Here is a 26,603-nt window from a genome sequence, read left to right on the forward strand (position 1 = left end):
GTATGTAGTCACCTTAGCACAGTCCTGGGGATTTAGTAGGTGGGTCCTGCACAAGGCACAGCCCATGCCACTGTTCTGTGGCTCTGGTCCTTCCTTCCACAAATGTTTGCTAAAGTCTTACTATGGCTTCATGTTACCCCTTGTTTCATTTGGGTATAGTTGCTTTACAGTGTTATATTAGTTTCTGCTCTGCAATGGAGTGAATCAGCTATGTGCTGTGCTATGCTTAGTCGCTCAATCATGTCCAACTCTTTGCAACCTCATGGTTGTAGCCTGCCAGGCTCCTCTGTCCATAGTGATTCCCCAGACAAGAATACTGGAGTGGGTGGCCATGCCCTCCTCCAGGGGATCTTCCCAACCCAGGGATCAAAGCCAGGTCTCCCTCATTGCAGGCAGATTCTTTACCAGCTGGGTGAGAATCATTTTTCTGTGTACATATATCCCCTCCCTCTTGCACCTCCCATCCCTCTGGTTCAACACAGAGCGGTGAGCTGAGCTCCCTGTGCTATAAGCAGCTTTCCACTGGCTACTTGTGTTATACATGGTAATGTAGATATGTCGATGCTACTCTGTCAGTACCTCCTACCCTCTCCTTCCCCTCCTGTACCCACAAATCCATTCTATCTGCGTATTTATTCCTGCCCTACAAATAGGTTCTTCTGTACCATTTTTGTAGTTTTCACATTACATGTTAATATGATATTTTTCTCTTTCTGACTTACTTCATTCTGTATGACAGATTAGGTCCATCTACATCTCTACCAATGACCTAATTTCTTTCCTTTTTATGACTAATATTCCATTGTATATGTGTACCACATCTCCTTTATCCATTCCTCTGTTCAGTGAACATTAGTTTCTCTGGCTTTGTCACCCCTCCCACCGTCCCCAAACTCTCCAGCTTTCATCCCAATTCCTGCCCTGTCTCTTATTTAACATGTCTGTACAATAACCTGGGTTTTAGTGATAACAGTTTGTTCAAATCACATACAGGTTCATTTTAGAGAATTTTCTGTAGGCGTCTTAGAATTCCTTCTAAATATCTACCTGCCTCAAATTAATTTATTTGAGCAGTAAAGCGCTAAAGACTTCTGGAATGTGTCCCTCTTCTGTATCCACACCGATCCCTTCATGGTGATTTTATGCTTGCAGATGTATGAGCCCAGTGTGCTGCCCTGCTGCAGACTCTTTGTCTCCCTTTCTAAGGATGGTGAGAAAGAGAGACCCTGGGGATGGGGAGAAACAGACACCTAGAGGGAGGGGAGTGGAGCCATGCCAGAGTATCCCACTCTGGCCACAGGCCCCTGATGCTTAGGCTCCTCAACGCAGCAGTGCCCCATCGCTTCCAGCCAAGGACCCTGCACCCTCCAGAGGTCTGAACCAGGTCCAGATTGTCTGACTACTCCAGGCAGGATGAGGTTTTCAGAAGAGAGTCCCAAGTTTCAGCACAGGGTCAACTTTACACATGGGTCTTATCTTGTACCATTATGTGCACCTTCCCATTCTTAGATACTCTCTTTCTCCCGCACCCGCTCCACAATCCCTTAGACCTGCAATCTGCTAGAAATTATGGTACCACCCTCTTCCACCAGGGCTTGGGCAGGGGTTGAGTCATGGATAGGCTCACCCCTGAGCTCATGGATCCAGGAAAAACAAAAGACTATTTTTGTTTTGACTTTACTCGATCCTCACTCTTCAGGAGGAGCACATTACCCGGGTCTTGCACTTCACCGGTGTGCAGACCTGAGATTAACCTTGGATCAGTGTTTGTGGATGTTCTTATCCCATCTCCCCCTTTTCTCTCTGTTGCCCATTCCCAACCACTGCGGTATTACGAATGATAACCATCCTTCCTACTTCACATGAGCAAAGAACACTATCTTTCTTTCTTATCCAGAGATTCCAAGGGGATTTGGGATTAGTCTTGCAAACTGTTTGATTCCTTGGCAGTCAACCTGAGGACTCTCCCTGATTGTTTCTCCTGGACAGACAGACTACCAGAGATTCTATCCTATTTAGCCAGCTTTTCTGTCCCTTGGTCTGTGTACACAATGCTCCTACATCTGGCCTCACGTAACTTTTATTTCTACATCTTTGTGCTATTCTTTGTGGCTAAGAAACTTACAAGATATGACTCCACCTTGGTGAACAGTTAGTGAATAAGTTTTTCTGGTTGTATTAAATAGCTTGCAAAAGAAAATCTCTATTCCAGCAACAATGCAGTATCTACACATTCAATCAGATAGACAAGATAAGCCTCTCCTTGATGTTTTCTGTAGCAGGCAGGGCTCTGTAGAAGCTTTGAAATGGAGTTCCCCCTTCCCCCCAAGAAAATCTTTCATTTTTATGTGATTCTTTGTCCAAATATGTTCTTTAGGAGGATCACATTTATTTCTCTTTCTAATAGGAATGCATCCACTTTTTCTTCCTTTAAGCCTAAAAAATATTCTTTAACCTTTCTTCTCTGTTTTGAGAAGGATAAACAACTGTATGGTTTGCTCATACATCAAAGTCCTATCAGTGTATCTCCTATTTGCTAGAAAATTACTCCACATATTTCACACTAAAAGACGTATCATAAAATTTGTATTATGGAGTTTAAGCCACGTACTCTTGTTTCTTATTGTTCTGTATTGCACATGGAAGGGTGAACACCATAAAGGGAAAACAAAAGCAAATGTCAGCTCACACCCTTTCAACCATGAACCTGACCACAGCGTTTATATCTGAATCACAGGAGAGGATTATGAGAACTCACCCAGCTTTTCTCCAACTGAGTCTTGCAAACATACCTGCTTTAGAATAAAATAAAAACTGTGTTTTATTAAATATAACTGAAATGTTTAAGTAGCTTTTAAATCATGTCATTTATTTTTAAATAAACCTATGAGCACTCAGGACAGGGCAAGCTCTTTTCAGGAGTCTGAACTTACAGATCTTTTTCCTTTGCTGTAACCTCTAAACCTTTGATTGTAGTACCCCTATTTAAAGAGATCATATTCTATCACACTTCTTATGATAAGCATTGTAAGGCTAAAAGAACATAAGTACTGATGGTCTCGCTTCAGATTATACATTTAAATTTTAAGAGTAGTGTGATATGGTGACCTTGAACCTTTAATGTTTCCTTTCAGGGTGCTTCTTCAGTATGATTCGTTCTGATGTACAAAGTCTTTTACCCATTATTGCTTTTCTTCTTCACATTATTTTAGTTCCCTTTCTCTTTCCTTTTTCACACAAAACTTTTTGGCCTAAATCTTTGTTTTGCTTTTTTCTGCTGCTAATACATTGAACTACATTTTCCTTCTAGAGAGCTATCCTTCTTACATATTACAGCAGTGTATGTTCCAGGCATTTATATTTATATTTATACTCTAAGCACCTCCAGCTGGAAAACCCACATCATCTTTAAGAAGTACTAGTCAGTTTGGAGAAACATTTTTACTCCACACCTATTTCTTTTTCTTGTACCATCACTATTTTTGTTTAGTTTTAATCTTTTCTTTGAATTTACTACTCAGTTGATAACAATCTTCTTCCCAAAAGAAGATTTCATCTCAAATCAAGATTTATTTATAAGTCTTCAAAATAGCATTCAAATTATATTCTATCAGCTACTTTTCAGCTAATCCATTTAATCAGAAAACTTCCCAAATTCAAGTTAGCACAATTAAATGTGGCTTGTTACAGGATATGGACTTAGAATGTATAATATTGATAGCCAACTTTGTCATTTTCTAAAATGTTTTTATATAAATTACTTCACTTATCTCCCACATCTACTCCATGATAGAGGCATTATTAACCCTACCGATACACCAAGAATGAGTTCTACAATGATTTGCTTGTTCGTCTGCAATGAAATACATTGAAGAGCTGGTACCCAAATCCGGTTCTGATTCCTAACCCTGAATACATCAAGCTACAGTTTGACTAAATTCTTGTGTATGCACTTCAATTTCAGACAAATTTGAATAATAATGACCTGAGTATAAACATGTACTTCATACAAAAAGAAATCAATACATACTTTATATCTTCCAGTTAAAAATTTTCTAGTCTATATTAACTAATTTTTATTCCTATCTTATTGAACTTATTTACATTTTCTCAAGCTTTCTCATTTTGTTGGGCTTCCATTAACTTGCAGGTACTGTGCAGCAGTAGACTTCTCTAGGTTTCTCTCAGCATCCGTGTTACATTCATATTCATAAGACTAATCTGAAGGTAGTTGAAAACAGCTACATCTTTCAGATGCAGTCCATGGTAAGACATTTACTGTGGGCTAAAGAAGCATATTTGTGACAGATCCCAAATAGGTTACATTCACCACTTCTGGTCCCATAGCTGCTTGATGTTTGTGATTTGCAAAAAATTCCCACATTTGGTCCTTAACAGAATTCTTCCAAATATATTGACATGTGGCATGTCTATTTTACCCTCCAATATGGTGATTTTAATAATTTGAAACATTATTGAATAATATTTCTCTAACATTTAGTGACTTCTCTGGATAATAACTTTGTCATACACAAATCTAAAAATAATTTTGGTAGTTGTTTGGTGACTTGTTCAATTATTTGGAAACATTTGTTAGTTTATTACCAACACACAGTTGTCTCTGAGTCACTGTCAGAGAGATAATACTGGGCTTCACTTTCATATGATAGCCTTTGCAAGATTTTTATTTAATGCCAGATTAATAACATGCAATCAAAATATAATAAATATCACACTATATATATCTATCCAGTTCAAAGAAATTTTATTGATGGTCAGATAATTTTTATGTGATTGTCACACACCAAGAAAAGTTAATGAGCACTCCAAAATTAGATAAGTAAATAGAAGTGTCTTCTAGGGACTTTTTTGTTTGTTTGTTTTTTGATAGGAAGAAAAGCCTATTCAAATCTGCAAGGGCAAAGAGGACAATTTGTCAGTAAGAAGCAGGGGTGTTTTGTGGAACCTGAAGGCAGAAAAGTACAGCTGTGCCCCACAACAGACTGGAATCACAGAAAAGGCAGGCACAGGGCTCCCCTGGTCTCAGCTTGGTGTTTCCCCTGCGTGAAGTGGCCACTCACTTGAGCTCTGCGTCATCTCCAAGCTGTACCATGTTTGCATTCCGGATTACCAAGACAGAATGTGATTGGCCCAAGTCAGAGAATACCTTTACCCCTAAGTGATAGTTAAGTGGCTTGATTAAAGGTGTTAACTGACATTGAGACTAAGCTCCTCTCAGAACATGCTCTAAAAGGTTTAACACATGTCAAATTTTCTCTTAATTTGTCTATTTTGAATATCTTTCAGAAAAAATATGCACATACTCCGACGACTACTTTCCCAGGTATGTAGAAAATAAGTCATGGATTATGATTGCCAAATAATATGGAAAGTAACTAGTGTTATATTGCTTTATAGGTTTGACTTAGGAATGTTTCACTTGGGTTGAAATAAAAAATGAGTTTTAATTACTTTTACTTCCATCTGAAGATTAATAGTTATAACATTATCTACCCTAGTTATTCACTCTCCCTGAGTCAATGAGAGAGCTGGATGAAGGACAAAATGAAACTAATCTGGTATCTACAGAATCCTCGTTAATTTTGGAAGAAGATATCCTAGATTATGATTCAGTTCAGACTGTATGAATGTAGTATAATTAAATATAGAATTGTGTGGCTCTTAAGAATTCAAGGTGGAAGGAAATCTGGCAATACCTAATACAATTTAAGATATGTATGTACGTACACAAGAATGCTGTGCCATTTTAAGCGTATTGCCAACAAATAACTCTAAATAATATGCAGTTATAGATGTAACATAACTTAATCTCTTATATTTATTAAGCAAGTTGCAGATAAATTTGTATAATACATTTTTAAGAGAAAGTTTATGATGTCACAGTAAAGAAGTTTCATTTTCTTAGTATATTTTGACCCAAGTGTGTCATTAAATTGGAAACTTCTCTTTTGGGGAAAAAAAAAAAATCTAAATATAGAAAGTTTTCTAGTGGATTCTTTAAGACCTTTTTGAAATGGTAAACTGAAAGGTTGAAAATGCCTTTCAAAAACATAGAGCTTTCTCATTGGTATAGGGTAACACTGTAAGCTTTTTATTGTCCTCTAAAATGTCCTTTAAAAAATTCTTCTCTGTGTGGAAATGTCTCTGGAAGATTCAGATCTGGGCTACAGGAAGACCCACACAATAAAGAAAATCTATATTTTATGATTATTTTTAACATTATATTTTACAACATGACTTACATTGGTTCATATCAAGAGTGATTTGCTGATTCAGTTACAACAAAAAAATGTGACAAAAAGAATCCTACATAGCCATGCAGAACTTAATCTGACAATTGATTTTATACTCTTCACTTGAAAGGTAGTTAAGATGCATTGTTATAGAAAGTAATGTGACACAATCATTCTACCAAAGACGGGACTGGTAGTTTTTGAATTAGGATGATAAGAAATCAGAAAGGAAAATTGGTAAAATACCCATTTCAAAACAAGCAAACTCTTGGCTGCAGGGAAAATTCAGAAAAAAAAGTCTGGTTCTTTTATAACATTCATTCCTTCAATAAATATTCATTTAACAAATAAGCATTTGTTAGACAATAGAGATATAAAGTTGAAAAGATGAGGATCCTTCCCTCAAGGATTTAATAATCTGTTATCAACTGTAATAAATCTCCATTTAGGCAGAATTTGAATATACAATGCAGATTGTATCTATAAAGAGGCTATCTTATTAATTCACAAGTTTATGTATGTACTTCACAGCTTGTCTATTTCTCTGATTATGTAGTTTGGAAGCCAAAGTCACCTTTATAGGAGAGCATGGAGGCTTCAGGGAAAAAACAAAAAAACAAATGAACTATCTCCTGCCATTAAGACATTAATATTAAAACAGCAAGTGGAAATAAGGGCTATCTTTCTTTCAGTTCAGTTGCTCAATCATGTCCAACTCTTTGCGACCCCATGGACTGTAACACGCCAGGCTTCCCTGTTCCTCACCAACACCCAGAGCTTGTTCAGACTCATGTCCATCGAGTTGGTGATGCCATCCAATCATCTCATCCTCTGTCCCCTTCTCCTCCCACCTTCAATCTTTCCCAGCATCAATCAGGGTCTTCTCCAATGAGTCTGTTCTTCGCATCAGGTGGCCAAAGTATTGGAATTTCAGCTTCAGCATCAATCCTTCCAATGAATATGCAAGACTGATTTCCTTTAGGATGGACTGGCTGGATCTCCTTGCAGTCCAAGAGACTCTCAAAAGTCTTATCCAACACCACAGTTCAAAAGCATCAATTCTTCAGTGCTCAGCTGTCTCTATAGTCCAACTCTCACATCCATACATGACTACTGAAAAAACCATAGCTTTGATTAGACGGACCTTTGTTGACAGAGTAATGTCTCTGCTTTTTAATATGCTGTCTAGGTTGGTCATAACTTTTCTTCCAAGGAGCAAGCGTCTTAATTTCATGACTGCAGTCACCGTCTGCAGTGATTTTGGAGCCCCCCAAAATAAAGGCTGTCACTGTTCCCATTGTTTCTCCATCTATTTGCCATGAGGTGATGGGACTGGATGCCATGATCTTAATTTTCTGAATGTTGAGTTTTAAGCCAACTTTTTCACTCTCCTCTTTGATTTTCATCAAGAGGCTCTTAGGTAGGACTGACTTTTCCTAGGTAGTACTGACTTTTCTTAGGTAGGACTTAGGTAGGTATCTTTCTTAGGTAGGGCTAGAATTGTGGATGTTTCCACAGTTCCTTACATGGTCTGAGGCCAGGAAAAGGGAGGCAAGCTCCCCCTACCCTGGGTTCCCTGCTGCCCTGTCTCCCTGCTCCTTCTCAGCACTGGTTTAAGTGGGAAGCTATGCTAGAGGGAAAAGAAATTTGCCTCTCTGATCTTCTCTTCTTGCATTAGTAAGTCAGGAACATGATCACTTAAAGGACAGCAAAGTGTCTACATCTAATGAAAGTTAAATACCTGCTTCCTGGTATTTATATCCCAGGGCACTTTATTTTTCCTCTAAATGTAATTCTGCACAATTCTTGTCTTATGATCTGTGTTAAAAGGATAATGTAGTGAGAATAACATGGGTTTGAGATCCAAACAGTTCTGGATTTTAATCAAACTCTTGCAATTACTAGGTTTTTAATCTTGGGGAAATGAGCATTTCTGAAGTTGAATCATAACATAATACTACACTTATAGAGAGTAGCTGGTAAGAAAAAAAAAAAGCTGACTATAGGTCTAAATTAAGGTCTAAGAAAATACCCACCCATTTGGATTATATTTACCCCTTAATCAAAGAAAGCAGTTCAGATAATTAGGAAAGCAGTTCAGATTTACATTAAGCTTATTATAGCTCCTTAGTTTTCAGAGTCTCTCTCAAGGACTTAGGACAAATTTCCAGCAACTTTTGCATGGTCTCCTCCTGCATGGCATTGAAAGGTGCTTTTATCACAAAACGTATCTCATCTCAGTTATTCTTCTACCTAAAATGATCTCTTGGATTTCTAGAGCTCTGCAGGTTGAGGACCCTGCTTCACTTCCCCTCTTTGCTGAATATACTGACCTGGTGCCCTGGAACAGACTTTAGTCTCAGCTGTCATCTCCACCTGTTCCCAGGGTTGAACACCCTAATGATAGTGGAACTCCTGGGTAGCCTTCCCTGGCATCAGATTTCCAAGTAGATACGCAGAAAAGGCCCTCACTGTGACCACTGCTGCATTTGGAACCAAAACATCCCCATGTTCTCCAGCCTTCTGTTTGTTTTAATGTACAAGTAACCATAATCCAAACTCCAACCCTGGGTGAATGCAAGAAGTCCCATCCCTTGCCCAAATCTTTGTGAGAATCCCCCAAAATGTACTTACAGGCTTCAAAAATCTTTTTCTTGATTGTCTTTGGGGCACGCCTAGCTCTGTGTCACTGCTCTAGGTTTCTTTCCCATCTCTTTACAGTTCTTCAAGATAGCAGAACTTTCCAGTCTCCCTTCTCTCAAACTTTGAGAAAAAAACAACACTTTTAAATGTCCTTTAAGTGCTCCAAAGCACTGGCAATACAAGCTTCTGTGTTTGAGTTTATTTAAAATAAAAAGTGGGCATTATTAGAAGAGCACTTGAACACTGATCAAAATAAAAATTTAGTATTAGATGTCATATCTCTGAGATCCTATTAACATATCTCCTCATAGGAAACACTACTGGTTCTTAGCTAACCCTGCTGCTTGCTGCTGCTGCTAAGTCACTTCAGTCGTGTCTGACTCTGTGTGACCCCATAGACAGCAGGGATTCTCCAGGCAAGAACACTGGAGTGGGTTGCCATTTCCTTCTCCAATGCACGGAAGTGAAAAGTGAAAGTGAAGTCGCTCAGTCGTGTCCAACTCTTCGAGACCCCCTGGGCTACAGCCTACCAGGCTCCTCCGTCCATGGGATTTTCCAGGCAAGAGTACTGGAGTGGGGTGCCATTGCCTTCTCCGTAGCTAACCCTAGCCATACAAAAATTGCTAGGGTTTACGTCTTTCTCCTGGATCAAGTGTCTATCTTTGATGTTTGCTCATGCCAAGTTCAGGAAACCTATACTCATGGTACAGTCCCTATCAAAGTAAAAATTTATTGAGCGTATACACAGGAACATATTGCTGTAGGAACTTCCCCTTTTCTCTCTTGCATCATTTTTTTTTTGGTCTCTTTGGTCTGATTCCCATCAGTATATAAACAGACAGTAACATCTTACATCTTTAAGAAAAGACAGACTCTCTTGATACCAGGTTGCCTGTAGTCACCTCTTCATTGTTCTGTACTTTTTACAGGAAAACTTGGAGGTTCCGTGTACATTCTGTCCATATTTGCTGGCTTCTCTTCCTCTTCTTTCTTGAACCTACTCTATTCAACTCTCTGTCGTCAATAATCCACTGACTCAGCTCTTGTCAGGGTCACCTGTGAAATATGTGGGGCAAATCTAGTCTCACATGTGGTCCATCTGTAGCATGACACATTGTCATTCTCTCCTTGTGTGTGTGCTGAGTTGCTTTAGTCATGTCTGATTCTTTGTGACTCTATGGACGGTAGCCCACCAGGCTCCTCTGTCCATGGGATTCTCCAGGCAAGAAAACCAGAGTGAGTTGCCATGCCCTCCTCTAGGGGATCTTCCCGACTCAGGGATTGAACCCACGTCTCTTAGGTCTCCTGCACTGACAGGTGGGTTTACCACTAGTGCCAATTTTGAGACACTTGCTTATCCAGGCTCTGAGGCCCACCTCCATTTTAGCTTTCTTCCTCAATTACCTGCAGCTCCTTCTCCTTTGCTGGCTCCTGAACCATAGATGACAGTGTGCCCAGGGCTCATCTAGTGAACCTCTTCTCTATCTACACTCATGTCATTAGTAATTTCATCCTCTCTCATGGCTTTAAGTAACATTTATACACTGCGCAAAGCCCAAACTTTTATCTGCCTCCTCAGAGAAAGTGAAGTCACTCAGTCATGTTTGACTCTTTGCAACCCCATGGACTGTAGCCTAGCAAGACCTCCATCCATGGGATTTTCCAGGCAAGAGTACTGGAGTGGGTTGCTATTTCCGTTTCCAGGGGATCTTCCTGACCCAGGGATTGAACCTGGGTCTCCCACGTTGTAGGCAGACACTTTACCATCTGAGCCACCAGGGAAGTCTTTCAAACAAATATCTATTAAACAAATAAAGTTAATCAAAACCAATGTCTGACAGACATTGCTCAATCTTTCAACTTTCCAGACCCTTAAAATAGTTTTATTTAGTTTTCCAGAACTGTTTTTCATTTTTATTTGGATGTTGAAACCCACATTTATGTCTTAGAATTTGGAAGCTGAAAAGAACAACATAGGGAATAATTTAATATTTCTGTTTTTTAAATCAGGAAATTTAAACTTCAGGAATTTATGTTCAAAGTCACCCAGGCAAAAGTAATGAATTTTTAAAAAATTGAACCCCCTTATTTAATCTTAAATAATACAGTATGAGGCATTTTCTTTAAAAGGACTTCACAATAAAAATGATAAAATATGAATAAGAACTTTAAAAATAGAGACTAGAGAAAATTTATGTGAGAGTGGAAAATCTGAACCATAAAGATGTAGATTGGAGGCAAAAGAAGAGGGCAGCAGAGGATGAGATGGTTGGATGGTTGGATGAGATGGTTGATCACTGACTCAATGGACATGAGTTTGAGCAAACTCCGGGAGATGGTGAAGGAGAGGAAAGCCTGGCGTGCTGCAGTCCCTGGGATTACAAAGAGCTGGGCATGACTTAGTGACTGAACAGCACAATCACAATATCATTTTAAATTTTGGAGTGTCAGTAAATGTGCTAATTGGTTAGACGATCATTTCAGACATGTTGAGAACAATAGAGAACCTGATCTGGCCCAAAAGTCAGAGGTGCACTAGCCTCTGGGCATATTTATTAATTTTCTCTAAATAGTAATGTCTTCAGCATAAACACTGCCAAACATTTGTGCTTGAAGTTTATTAGATATTTGCAATAGGCTGGAGCTATTTGGCATTGCCAAGTAAAAATATACTTATTAATTTGTTGGTTAGACTGCTTCTTTATAATAGATTGTTTGTGATGATTAATCATTTGAGACCTGCCTGCAGACACAGGCCACTGCATTATAAATCACGTCCTATTTTCTTCATAGGGAATGAAATGTTCATTTTTTGGACATGATTTATCATTTGCAGGTTGTATCTGCTATTCATGTGTGCTGGGAAAATGGATGGATTGTCTTATTAAAAATTCCTCACCTTTTGCTATTTTATTCTCTGCATAGCCAGAGAAAAACCATTAGCAGGGACTTAACTTTGTATCCCAATATTAAGCTGTAGTGAATTACCAACAGACAGAAAGGGTATGGACGAGTTTCTTTGTTATCAAATAAGGCAAATACATACCAGCAACTGGACTTTTCAAATAATATCATACAGGTATTGTTTGATCTTTTTTTAAGGATACATTCTTGATATTTAAGTATACTGTCTTCTTTCAGAAGCATGGGACTAACATAGGTGTTATGCCTTGTGATAAGAGTTTTTCCTTTTGATGCAATTCCCTCCAGCTCTTGGTGATACATAATCTCAAAGTTAAAGCAGTTGCTACTATTTTGTGAAATGCCACTCACTGCCTAAAATGTTCTTCTGTTGCCAGCCTGCTATTGTGAAAGCTGGTCACCAGGGCCATTGTCACTGCCCGTGACAATAGTAGTTGTCTACTGTAATCCTAATAGGATTATTTAGATGAAGCAATAAGGAAATTTAATCAAACATCAAGAGCAAATAATATTTAGAGCTTTAGGCCCAGACTTGAATTACAATCCTAGCACTGTCAGTTACTATATGTCTTTTGACAATTTGCCTCTATAGCTTGGACATTCCTTATGCGCACCAAGTGGGAGTTCTGAAAAATGAATCTCGTGGGGTTGTCCTGAGGGTTGAATGAGCACTGGCATAAAGAAAAGCTTTGACATTTGCTATTTATTGCTGATATTATAAGGTTAGGGAAAATATGTTAATCTATCTGAAAAGTGGGAAATAATATTTCTGTAGGATTTCCCTGGGTTTTTTTATATAATGTATGTAAAACAGCACAGTATTTGGATGTAATAGGTAATCAATCATTTTATTGCATCTGCCAAGCTGAGTCCACAATATTTCTCTGGCCTCTTATTTTTTAATCACTGCCAATATTTAGTAAACAGTGTTAGGGGTCAGAGTGATATTCTTGGCAAGCAAACAGGAAGTACAGTGTATAGTTTCAGTTCAGTTCAGTTCAGTCGCTCAGTTGTGTCTGACTCTTTGCGACCCTATGAATTGCAGCACGCCAGACCTCCCTGTCCATCACCCAGAGTTTACTCAAACTCATGTCCATCGAGCCATCTCATCCTCTGTCATCCCCTTCTCCTCCTGCCCCTAATCCCTCCCAGCATTAGGGTTTTTTCCAATGAGTCAACTCTTTGCATGAGGTGGCCAAAGTACTGGAGTTTCAGCTTCAGCATCATTCCTTCCAAAGAACACCCAGGGCTGATCTCCTTTAGGATGGACTGGTTGGATCTCCTTGCAGTCTAAGGGACTCGCAAGAGTCTTCTCCAACACCACAGTTCAAAAGCATCAATTCTTCAGCACTCAGCCTTCTTCACAGTCCAACTCTGACATTCATACATGACCACTGGAAAAGCCATAGCCTTGACTAGATGGACCTTTGTTGGCAAAGTAATGTCTCTGCTTTTGAATATGCTATCTAGGTTGGTCATAACTCTCCTTCCAAGGAGTAAGCGTCTTTTAATTTCATGGCTGCAGTCACCATCTGCAGTGATTTTGTTTAGTGCAAAGATAATCTAGGTTCTAATCCCAGCTCTGCCAGTTTCTGGTTCTGTGACCTTCAGCATATTATATAACCAATCTGAGTCTCAGGTTCCTTATCTATAAGATGGGAATGCTACAGTGCCTGTCTGGTTAAATTATTGTGAGAAATATAAAAGGAATGAATATATATAATGCACTTCAAGTAACTCCTGACACACAGTAAATGTTAAATAAGTATTTGCTATTATTCACTAAAAGAAGATCCAGAATACACTTTTCAAATTCAGACACACACATGCATGCACACTTGTATTTACTGACTCACTTGCATATCTACCTTGGGTGGTCAAGGCTGGATAAGAATGTGCAATAATTTACCCAATACTGAAAATAGCTGAGAAATTAGATATGAACTATGTAGATTCTAACAAGGCAAATTATTTTCTTCTTATAGGGAAGATGAGTATGATCTCGAAGACTCACCAATTTATGGTAATGTAGATAATGTGGCCTTAGGTAAGTTTTATTTTTCCAAAAATTAAATTTACCTATAAATCAATTACCCCCACATAATTCCACAGAGAATTTGAGGTAGCTTATTTTTTGTCACAATCGTATTTAAATATTTCAAGGGTAACCATACATTCGAGTATATTTAGCATATCATTTATCATGTATTTTCAAAGCTGCATATTGTAAGTTGTATTGCAACATTCAGTGTGAATCAACATCCTGTTTTTCTATATTCTCTTTATTTCACTCTAGTTTGTAGTGAGAATACCGGAAGACTCAATTACCATGAATTCTGACACACACAGATTTCGATGAAATAAAGCTATTTCTAGAACAGAAGATTGCCCAGGGGAACAGTGCTTTATGCTCTGTATACAAAAGCATATCTACAGTGAATAATTTGGAACAAAAAACAGATTCTCTGATTTCCTTTATTTTAACTGGTTCTTTTAAAGTAGCGAATATAGGGTTACACTGATGACAAGCAGGGAAAGAGAAGAGCCAAACCATCACTGAGGGATGGGTTGTACACTTTTTGTTCTTTTGTAACAAGTATTCTTCAATTCCCAGCATCCTTTATTCCTTGAAACGTTCCACTCCCCCACAACTAAAAAACCCCTAAATGTCTCAAAACAAACAGCTGTGATCTGATCTGATCCCAGCCCTCTGATGAGAGAAGCTGTCAGACAAGGGCTACCAATGATCTCTATCCTTGCCCTGTAAGCACTTAATTCATGACTGGTGGAGGGTGGGTAGGTGGGGTTAACTCCTGTTGATTGGCGTCTCAAACACAGATTCCCAGTAATGAATTAAATTTATCTGAACCTCCATATATCAAGACAGTATGAAATCTCCTCAAGTTAAACACATCAGAATTTTATAGGAGTCAAGAATTTAAATAATCTTTGTCTCTCCCCACCCCCCGCCACCATTGTAAAGTATCCTTTAATCGTCTGCTCTCTGAGGAATCAAAACTATTTTTCAGGAATAGACTATTAAAGAATTTTCCTTCCTGTTTCCCTTTGCAGAATTGTGGTGCCCACTTATACTATTTGAGGACTTACTTTCTTTTGTATCCTGGTAGCTCAAAGCCCACCATATCTGCAGTCTTCATGAGCAGTGAGCACAGGTGCCTCTCTTACAGGTTCTGATTTAGTAATTCCACAGTAGGACTTAGAACCTCCTATTTAACAAGCCTCCCGGGTGATTCTAATTCATGTTTCCCATGGTTTATCTTTGAGAAACATTATGGGCCAGTTCTCTACATTGTTTTTCAGAAAGGGTTGGAGCATTACAAAGTACCTTGTATTATAAACACATCTTTTCATCTATGGGGTCAAATTGGTGCAATCAACATTTCTGCAACATTATTCTCCATCCTACAAGTCATTAGCTTTCCTTCCTCTCCCTTTTAAATAGAGTATCTGGGGAAAGAAAGGTATGGATGACTCAGTAAGCATCCCCCACAGAAGGAAATAGGTTCATGCCTGCTGGCTGGTGGACATGGCCAAAACCCCCCAGCAACTTAGTATCAGCATTATATACCCCACTGTATACCCCTCAAAGCAGCCTGGATGAACTGTCCTGTCACTGATATGTGGGATAACAAAGATAATCTAAAATATATTTTTTCAAAAATAGTATAGGGTTAAAAAGGCCTCTGAGTAAAATATTTTTCTTATGGAAAAAATTACCAAATTTTGATCATCAATATATGTGCTCCGTGCTTTATGCCACCTGCACCATTTGTAATCATACTTAAATAGGAGGGCACAGGTAGTTTGAGCAGAGACTGTCATGTCCTGCGATGGTATAAGAAGAGTAATATCCAAGTGACCGTCTTTTGTCTAATTGTTAATACTGTTGGGCAACAGGCTTCTCCACAGTCTGATCTGCAGAGAGCAGTTTGTACCTCCTTACCTTTGCACCGCCACAAAAATAGACTAATCAAATGACTCCCGAGGGTTTCACATTTATAGCAAAGTGTTGTTTGGGTCATGCATTATGATTTGTGCCAGCATTTTTTAATTTTTCCATTGTAAATCTCTTTTCAACTCCCCAGAACCAGTGGATGAAGACTGCTATGAACAGATGAAAGCACGACCAGACAGATCTGCGAACAAACTGCAAGACGCCCCACCTTCACAGGTAAATTATATTTTCTGTATCATGGGCCAGATTCAGCCTAGGTCACGGCACAACCGCCTGTTTCATGAGCATAAAGGCAGCATATTCTGATAAACATCAGAAGCAGCCTGTTAGAAATTTTGCATTCTGAACTGCTGTCAAATTCTAGCACCTAAGCTCTAATGAAAAACTCAGAAGGCAAATAGTTTTCAGACCACACTTAAAGACTCAAAATTGTGTACAACTACAAACGAAGTAGATTTCAAGGGAAAAGTGGATTCCCTTCCTAAATAATTAAGCTTTTTTTCTTCCAGAGCAAAGAAAACTTACATGTATCATAGAAATAATTATAAAAAGTGACACATACAGAATGCTCATAAGACCCGGATGTCAGGAATGGATGGTGGATGGGGAGAGAAAGACCTTAGTGAAAAGAAATTAACTATAAAAGAACATACTCTGTTTTATAAGGAAAATGAGTGTAAATTTAATACAAGCTCTATGGCTATTGTCTTATGGCAAGATTTACACACGGCTTATGGGGGATAGGCAGGGCTAAAGCATAAGCAGAAATAGAAAAACCCAAGAAGAAATGAGTAGTTTATACATTTCCTAGGAGAAGGCGATGGCACCCCACTCCAGTACTCTTGCATGGAAAATCCCATGGACGGAGGAGCCTGGTAGGCTGCAGTCCATGGGGTCGTGAAGAGTCGGACATGACTGAGCGACTTCATTTTCACTTTTCACTTTCATGCACTGGAGAAGGAAATAGCAACCCACTCCAGTGTTCTTGCCTGGAGAATCCCAGGGAGAGGGCAGCCTGGTGGGCTGCCGTCTATGGGGTCGCACAGAATTGGACACGACTGAAGTGACTTAGCAGCAGCAGCATACTTTTCCTACCCACATCAGTTCAGCCTCCTCAGACATAGCACTACTGTTCATAGTTCTTAGTGTATGTGTGGTTGAAGTGTTATGAATTTCAGTTATAATGGTTCTTTCTTCTCTTTCTCTATCCCATCCCTTTTGTTATGTGCTCTCATGCTATTTCCTAGAAACAGGCATAGGGCCAGCATTTCCTATGTAGTCATTATATGTCAGACTTGTCTTATGTGCTTTACAGGCATTAGCATTTTAGGTTCCTATGAGGGAGACAGCATGATTATTCCCATTTGACAGAGATGATATAAAACTTGCCCTAGAGGCTCAGAAACTAAGTAGGGAAACAGAATCCAAACTTAGTCCCACTTGACAGAAAACATTTTCCTCCCAAAGATGGGTCAAAACTTGGAACCTTCCCATTAAGATAGAATTTCCTTTTTCTTTATAGGAGCCTTCTAAAAATCAAATTCTTAAAAATTTTTTAATGAAAACAAGATGTGGTGAGGTTTAAGCAGAATGTAAAGTAACTCTTTCATGGGCAAATCTTCCATGTGACATTCAATTAATTGTTAAATGTATTTTAGATAACAGGTATGAAAAAAACTGCTTGTTATATATGATTTGCAAAATTCAAGATAATAAAAAGAAAGGTTAAAATATAACTATACCACCGGAAATGCAGAGATCTGCAGCACCTTAGTTGTAATAGAACTGAGACTTCTGTTGCTGTTTGAATAGAAGTTGCTGTTTAATACATGTAAATTAAATAGGTCAGCCTTATTTATGCTGCATCTGGTTTATACTCCAGAGGAAATTGTGCAGAGCCTTAAAGTATCTTTAAAAGTCTGTTATTTTATAAATTATATATTTAAAGACACTTCTAAGGGAATTAGTCTTTAACCTTCTCACAAATTTAATTGTACAAATTAGAAGTAATCTCTACTTTTAAACTAATTTTTATTGGAGTATAGTTGATTTACAATGCTGTGTAAATCCAGGTGTACATCAAAGTGAATCGGCTATATATGTATATTCACTCTTTTATAGATTCTATTCCCATATGGGTCATTACAGAGTATTGGGTTGAGTTCCTTGTGCTATACAGTAGATTCTTATTAGATATCTATTTTACATATAGTAAGCAGTGTGCATAGATCAATCCCAATTTCCCAATTTATCCCACCAGAAGTAATCTCCTTATATTTGCTCAATTCCATTTTATTAGAGGGCTTCCCTAGTAGCTCAGTCAGTAAAGAATCCATCTGCAATGCAGGAGACTGTGGTTCAGTTCCTGGGTGGAGAAGATTTCCACTGGAGAAGGAATAGGCTACCCACTCCAGTATTCCTGGGTTTCCCTGCTGGCTCAGCTAGTAAAGAATCCACCTGCAATGTGGGAGACCTGGGTTTGATCCCTGGGTTGGGAAGATCCCCTGGAGACAGGAACAGCTACCCACTCTAGTATTCTGGCCTGGAGAATTCTATGAACCGTCCATGGGGTCACAATGACAGTTATCATCAAAACACTGCCCAGTTAGCTACTATGGTACTCAGTTACTTTGGTCAATTACATTACAAAAGTGTGAAGAATCCATAATGCAATGCAAAAAAAGCTTATGGATCAAATATTGGAAACAGGAAAAAGCTCCTTGTCCTTTGAAAATGATGTGTACAATTCAAAAGTTGCAATTTCAGTCTCTAAGTCTGCTATTAACCAGGAAGAGTTGACTGGGAAACTTGGTGACAAAATGGGTTCATGAGCGTTCCCTAAAAAATTTTAGGGGCATCAATGTGAACTTATTTTTCTCTTATCCTCACATCAAAACCTCACCCATCCCTCCTTTCCCTCCATGTCAGAAGCATCCTTTCCCCTTTCCAAAGCCAATAGTCCTACTTGGGCTCTTGACTATTTCTTCTACTTCTTTCAAGATCTTGCACCTTCAATTATTTGCCTCCATTTCTTTAAATGAAGTACTATTGACTTACAAATATACCCAAATCTCTGCAATATTTAAAAACACAAAACAAAACTTTTACTTCAACCTGTTTTTGTCTCTTATTCCTAAACTGGTTTTTACTTTTCTCCAGTTTCCATTTATATTCACAGATACACATGTTTTTTATCCCTGTCTATACATTTTCTGGGCCTCCCAAGTGACTCAGTGGTAAAGAATTCGCCTGCCATTGAAGGAGACAGGAGACACAGGTTTGATCCCTGAGTCAGGAAGATCCCCTGAAGGATGAAATGGTGATTCACTCCAGCATTCTTGCTGGGAAAATTACATGCACGAGGAGTCTGGTGGACTATAGTCCATGGGGTTGCAAAGAGTCAGACACAACTGAACATGCATGAGCATGCAATGTACGTGTATTTTCCACCCATCTATTCAACTGAAACAATACTTGGTAAATCACAAATGACCATTACACGTACAATTTGTGGTCTTTTCTCAAGACTCACATTCGATGAACTCTGCAGGACTTGATAAATGTTGACCAGTTGTTGACCAGACAAACATTTGGAATGCTTTCAGTAATAAGTACAAAAACTCAATTCAAGCTATATCATAAAAGGGATGTCACTGGCTCATATAACTGAGATATGAGGGTGTCTTATTTTTGAAATGATTGAATGTGAGGGCTCCTCCATTTCTTCTCCCTATTTCTTTGTTACTGACTTTATTATCTTCTGTTACTAACAGGCTCTTCCATTGAGGCTGGGAAAGCCACAGGAGACCCAGATTTTCTTTTTCCCAAATCCAGGGAAAGATATCTTTTCTATTTCTGCACCTATACCTCAGTCCCCAAAAGGCCATGTAACTGGCTCTGCTGAAGTCGTATGCCTGCTCTTGGCCCAGCTTCTGTTGGCAGGAGGATGGGTAGTGTAATTGGTCCCAGCCTGGGTAGAATGCTTATTCCTGTGCTGAGATGGGATACAGCATTGTAATTGATAGGCTCTCCAGGACCAGATAGAGGAAAGAAATTTCCTAAAACAAAGTGGGGAATTTATTAAAGAAAGAGAATAGCACGAAGTGCTAGACAGTTAAAAAAGTTACCCACCCCTCTCTATTACGGAATGCCTTTTGGTAATTTTGCTAACTTCACTGACATATTCTCTATCTAGGCAAAGGCAAAGCAGGTCTTAAAACATGAGTTATGTTAAGAAAGCAGTGAAATGTCCAGTTTGCTTGAAATACAGAGTTTATGTGGAGAGTACTGGGAATCAAATAGAAGGTGTGAATTATAAGCATAGGAAACCTTGAATGTTATGCTATAAAATTCAGACTCTAGGCTAAAGTTTCAGGGCCAGGATGGTAAAATATAAAAGTTATGCCTTAGGAAGATAATTTGAAAATAGTATATGGGCTAACTGGCAGAGTATAGAGATGTGATGGCAATGATACCAATTACCTATCTACAATTATCCAGAAATTATTTCAGAAATAAAGTCAGACCAAAGATGCCAGAGAGGTTGTAAATAGAACCATCCACCTGCCTGGTAGAGGAGATAAGACTTTTTAACTTTTAGCATGAAAACAAGTGCCAACAGGGAGAAGCTAATCCATGCATCAGGGGGGTGTTAATCCAAATGTTGCTTCTTTACCCCAAACCCCACAAATTGATATAACTTTGGCTTACTCTGAATGGTAAACCCTTATTTTTGTTTATTCAATGGCTGTTCTAAAGTTTTAGCCTACAGCTCTGATAATTATAGTACCACCATACCTTGGACCTTATCTTGGTTCGAAAACCAGGTTTGAACTGTGCAGTGTACTTAAAACATTGGGTTTTTTCACTAGATGCATACTACAGAGCTATACAGCAAGGGGTTAGTTGAATTTGTGAGTACAGAACTGTGGATATGGAGGGCAGACTATAAAATTATATGTAATATTAAATTACATATAAATTATATGTATATTTACCTGCTCAAGGGGTTGGCATCCCTCACTCCCACGTTGTTCAAGGGTCAACTGTAAATTACCTCCATTTGCTAATAACATTGTAAGATGCGTGTTAAGTCACCGCAGTCATGTCCAACTCATTGTAATCCTATGGATTGTAGCCTACCAGGCTCCTCTATCCATGGAATTCTCCTGGCAAGAATACTGGAATGGGTTGCTTGCCCTCCTCCAGGGGATCTTACCACCCAACATTCTAAAATAGGTACTCTCATTTGATAGCAAGAGGTTAAAAATATTGATAGTTAAAAAAAAAAAGAACTGCCCAGGGTCCCATGATCAGAATGTCACAGTTGGAATTCAATCCTAAAACTTTCAAACACCAAATTCAAGATCTTGTCTTCGGGCTTATTGCTTTCTGCAACTTTCTCTAGTCTCCTGCCCTTCTTAATCTAGTGCTGACCCAGCTTTAGGCCAGAGAGGACTGCCAGGCTTTCTTGGATGCAAATGAATCCAAGACCAACCTAAATGAGCTCAAAGAGGATCTGGGGACAGGTAGGCAGGAAGGAAGTAATAGGGGAAAATGGGAAATGCAACTCTCGCCAAATGCTGGTCATATAAATGGTTGTTGGTTATTTAGTTGCCAAGCCATGTCCAACCATTGCAAGCCCATAGTCTATAGCCTGCCAGGTTCCTCTGTCCATGGGATTTCCCAGGCAAGAATACTGAAGTGGGTTGTCATTCCCTTCTCCAGGGGATCTTCCCAACCCAGGAATCAAAGCTGGGTCTCCTGTATTGCAAGTATCTTCTTTACTGACTGAGCCATCAGGGAAGCCCCAGTCATACAAATAAACCCTGTTAACCTTATACTTCTGAGTCTCAAATGTAGAGAAAGCAGAGACTTTTGTGGGTATCAAATAAGCAATTATTAAACATATGTAAAGCATATCTGGTTATATTCCTTCCTGTCATGCTTTGTTCCCAGTTTAACAAATCAGAGTATTGTTACTTGGTAGGTGAAATACAGGGCAGGCACTCCCTGAGGTGAATGCAGGGGGAGAAACTGGTTAAAAAAATCCATCTAAAAAGTTCATGTGTATTCTGAGTATAATAAAGAAAACTGTTTTCTTTTAAGCATTTTCCACTCCAAAATTTTGAATTTACTATTTGTAGTTATCACTCTGATTGACAAATTTGGCAAATAAGGCCGTGAAGACCAGAAAACAAACTTGTGTGTTTTTGGTAGGCTTTAGAGTTTCCCAGTGGAGAGGGCAATGGCACCCCACTCCAGTACTCTTACCTGGAAAATCCCATGGACGGAGGAGCCTGCTGGGCTGCCATCCATGGGGTTGCTAAGAGTCAGACACGACTGAGCGACTTCACTTTGACTTTTCACTTTCATGCATTGGAGAAGGAAATGGCAACCCACTCCAGTATTCTTGCCTAGAGAATCCCAGGGATGGGGGAGCCTGGTGGGCTGCCGTCTATGGGGTCACACAGAGTCGGACACGACTGAAGTGACTTAGCAGTAGCAGCAGCAGCAGAGTTTCGCAGAGGTCAGTTAAAGAATGGCTAACAGTGAAAACTTACCATGTGTTTCTCTTTTAGGAAACTGCAGTAAGGGTATGCTATGCCTCATTAGAGCACAATAATGAGGGGAAGCGAAGAAAGCCCAGGAAACAGAAAACTCATTTGTCAGACAAGGATGAAGAGGGGCAGATGCATGCAAAGAATATCAGCCTTTCTAAGACCACTTTGGTGGACAGTTACCCACCAGAAAGCGAGGCAATAGAGGAAAACATTCATGATGATCCCATCAGGCTGTTTGGATTGATCCGTGCACAGAAAGAAAGTTTACACTCGCTAGATTATGATCTAGCTCAGTGAACTGGCTCTTACTGGATGTGTTTGTCAAAGAAATGAAGACCCATTTGACACAGCATGACTTGTCCTGGTGATGATCTGATTGTCTGTTGGTGGGATGGTCGCTTACCTTTTATCCAGAGGTTATGTTATGCACACCAAATGGAATACCATACAAATTAGCTATTTAGTTATTTGAATTCACTTAAAAAAAAAAAACCCATGTAGTAAAATGTAAATAAAATCAAGTTTGCAGATTGATCCTGATAGAAGCCTCAAATGTAGCCTCAAACTTCACAACAATACTCAGTGACGTAAACCTCCCCCGAAAAAAGGTTTTAAGCATATGTTCTTGATCATGTTGAAAGAAGTCAATTTTTTTTTAAAGTTCTCCTTTCTGAATGTGAAATATCCCATAATTGGAGAAAATTTCTAATTGAAAGGCATGGGAGGCATTTAAACTTATTGCTAAGGGTAGAGGGATAAGCTTCTTAATATTTTCCACAAATGGAAATTTTAGTTCTAGAAATAAAATTAATGCATACTCCTTATAACAACAAATAGTATAAAAAATAATTTAGACATTCCACTAGCCAGAGATAATTGCAGTGATCAACTTTCTATATATTCTTTTAGATATTTTTCTCAGCATGACCATACATATACCCATATATATAGGTATAGGCCCAGTAGTTTTTTTTTTTTTTTAACAAAAAAGAAAAAGGGGGAATGATGATTGTACACTTATTATTTAAGCTTTTTTCACTTAATATATCATAAATTTCTTTCCACTGTTATTTTTAACTATAACTAACTATAGTTAATAATTTTAATTTAATGACTGCATAGTATTTCACTGATGATTGTACCAAAACTTAAATAATTTTGAAGTACATTTAGCTCATTTCCAATCTCTGGGTTTTTTTTGCTTTTACAAATAACATTTTAATGAGAATCCATCTTTGCACATGTTTGGTACTTTTCTGACTTCTTGTGGCCAAATGTCTAGGAAAAGGATTGCTGATTTAAAAGGTGTGCATTGTGTAAGTCTCTATAGATTATATTTCTGAAAGGCTAAGAGTTAGGTCAAAGTGTGTGCCCTGTTTAAACGCTAATAAGCACTCTTAAATCGTTCTCCAAAAATTTTTTTTCTAAAATGCTTTCTATTTCACTCCATTTGGAGTAGACAATTTGGTCGAAATCACTGAACAAAAACATTATACTTGACAGCTATTGCTCCTGCCCTCTGACCAGAGCTTAGAAGATTTTAGTGACTCTTCAATTACCTGTGGAGCTCCCTTGGCTGTTGATATCATAAGTTATACAATGACGATGGAAACAGGCTCTGCACCCATTTAATAGAAGATGAGTATTAGGTTAAAGAAAAGTGTAGCTACTAGTAAAAAAAAAAAAATACTATTAAGAAAAAATAATGAGAGATAATAACAGTGAGAGGGCATCTCTGAAGGAAATCTTAATTCTGAGAACTGAACAATGAGAAGGAACCACCCACATAAAAAGAGGAAGAAAGAGCACATTTTGTGTAAAACTTCTATCCTTATTTGGAAGTGCCTACTTCTATCAGTAATTATTTTCCATTATGAATCTGTAGAAAAATAAATGCTGATTATAAAATTTTTCAAGTTGTCCACAATGCCATAGAAAAGGCAAAAAATATTAATATCTAAGGTCAGAAGAAGTCAGGTTTCTGATTCCAAAGAACCAAAATGAAGTTAATAATACATATTGACTTTGTGTTTAATGTTTAATTTAAAATAAAATTTTTGCTATCATGTTTATGTTGTTAAATGTTTATATATTACCATGGTTCAATAAAAATAAAGTTAGATTGTGTTTACGGCAGCTATTTTTTCCTGTAACTATTCCACAAGATTCACTTGTATTATTTACCTGGCATCTAGAAATATTTGAATTTTTTGCCTCTGGTTTATATTATTTGAATTCTAAAATATTTTAAAGTTTTGTGTACCAGATATATCTGATGCCCATTAGGAAGATTTTTAGCTACAAATTTAAATTCTTTAATAAATATAAGGCTCTTTAAGTTACCTATTTCTTATTGTGTGATCTTGGTGAATGTGTCTTTTGAGGAATTTGTTAAATTTATTGGCATTAAGTTGTTCAAATACTCTCTATTATTCTTTTAATATCTGTAGAATTTGTAGTGACTTTTCTTTTATACTGATAATTTGCTTATTTTTACCCGCAATGGCAACGCACTCCAGTACTCTTGCCTGGAAAATCCCATGGGCGGAGGAGCCTGGTAGCCTGCAGTCCGTGGGGTCGCGAAGAGTTGGACACTTTCACTTTTCACTTTCATGCATTGGAGAAGGCAATCGCAACCCACTCCAGTGTTCTTGCCTGGAGAATCCCAGGGACGGGGGAGCCCGGTGGGCTGCCGTCTATGGGGTCGCACAGAAGTGAAAAGTGAAAGTGAAGTCGCTCAGTCGTGTCCGACTCTTCGCAACCCCATGGACTGCAGCCTACCAGGCTCCTCCGTCCATGGGATTTTCCAGGCAAGAGTACTGGAGTAGGGTGCCATTGCCTTCTCCCAACTTAGCAGCAGAGGTTTGTTAATTTTGATACCCTGAAAAAGTTATTGTTCAATTTCCTGTTGTTTTTATATTTTCTGTTTCATTGACTTACCCTCTGATATATATTATATCCTTTCTTCTGCCTATTTTATGTTTCATTTTTCTTTTTTAAAAAAACATTTTAAGGTGGAAACTGAGGTCATTAATATAAAACTTTTCTTATCTAAAGTAGTCAGTCTCATAAATTTCCCCTTTCTAAAATACTGTTTTGCTATATCCCACAAATTTTGATGTTTTCATACTCATTCATTTCAAATACTTTCAATTTCCCTTTTGATTTCTTCTTTAAGCAATGGGTTACTTATAAATGTATTTTATAGTTTCCAAATATTTGAGAATTTTCCAGATATTTCTGTTGTTGACTCCTAAATTAATTCTACTGTGGTCATAGAACATATGACTTGAATCTTTTTATATTTATTGTGGCTTTACTGTCAGAATATAGTCTATCTTGGTGGATAATGGTGTGCACTAGAAAAATGTGTATTCTATTGTTGATAGAGTGTTCTGTAAGTGTCAATTAGGTCAATTTGGTTGATAGAGTTTTTCAAGTCTTCCAGGTGGCCCTGGTGGTAAAGAATCCCCCTGCCAACGCAGAAGACACAGGAGACGTGGGTTCCTCCCTGGGTCAGGAAGATCCCCTGGAGGAGGCCATGGCATCCCGCTCTAGTATACTTGCTGGGAGAATCTTGTGGACAGAGGAGCCTGGTGGGCTATAGACTGTGGGGTGGCAAACAGTTGGACACAACTGAAGTGAGTGAGCATGCACACACATGCATATCCTCACTGATTTTGCCTCTGTGTTCTATCAATTATTGAGAGGAGATTGTTGAAATCTGACTGTATTTGTACTTTTGTCTATTTCTCTGTACCAGTCTGTCGGTTATCGTTTCATGTTTTTTAAAGCTCTACTATTATTAGGGCATACATGTTCAGAGCATTAGTTTGAGATGAATTTAATCTTCATCACTATGATATAACCATCTTTGTCCTTGGTAGTATTGTTTTCTCTGCAATCTACTGTGTCTAATTTTAATATTATTATTTTAGCTCTTTTGATTAATGTTAGCATGACATATCTTTTCATATCTTTTCAACCTAGTTATATCTTGTATACTTAAAGTGCACTTATTGTGGGCCACATATAGTTTTGCTTTTTTAAAAAATCCAGTCTGAAAATCTATCATTTAATTGGGGTTTTATTTTCATTTAGTGCAGTTATTGATATTATTGGGTTCAAAACAACACTTTCGATATGTTTATTTGTCCCATCTGTTCTTGTTTTCTTCTTTTTAGGACAGCTTCTAGATTATATCAGTATTTTATGATCCCATTTTATTTTCATGGCTGGATTATT

The 26,603-nt window shown here is 38.3% G+C and overlaps 1 protein-coding gene across 2 annotated transcripts in view; it reads left to right on the plus strand.

Annotated features, from left to right (window-relative positions):
• LOC129643499 (T-cell receptor-associated transmembrane adapter 1) overlaps positions 1-24,422 on the plus strand; it is a 49,906-nt gene extending 25,484 nt beyond the window's left edge. Inside the window, exons 3-6 of one of the 2 annotated variants that reach the window (XM_055568115.1) lie at positions 5,308-5,344; positions 13,805-13,866; positions 15,926-16,011; positions 22,377-24,422. In XM_055568115.1, the coding sequence (XP_055424090.1) occupies positions 5,308-5,344; positions 13,805-13,866; positions 15,926-16,011; positions 22,377-22,655 (464 nt within the window). In that variant the 3' untranslated portion in view covers positions 22,656-24,422. Of the gene's footprint in view, positions 1-5,307; positions 5,345-13,804; positions 13,867-15,051; positions 15,302-15,925; positions 16,012-22,376 lie in introns of those variants that run through there. The other variant, XR_008710337.1, reaches the window with a different exon arrangement.
• The last annotated feature ends 2,181 nt before the right edge of the window (positions 24,423-26,603 follow it).

This window comes from Bubalus kerabau, chromosome 2 (assembly GCF_029407905.1).
Source record: "Bubalus kerabau isolate K-KA32 ecotype Philippines breed swamp buffalo chromosome 2, PCC_UOA_SB_1v2, whole genome shotgun sequence".
Taxonomy (NCBI): domain Eukaryota; kingdom Metazoa; phylum Chordata; class Mammalia; order Artiodactyla; family Bovidae; genus Bubalus; species Bubalus kerabau.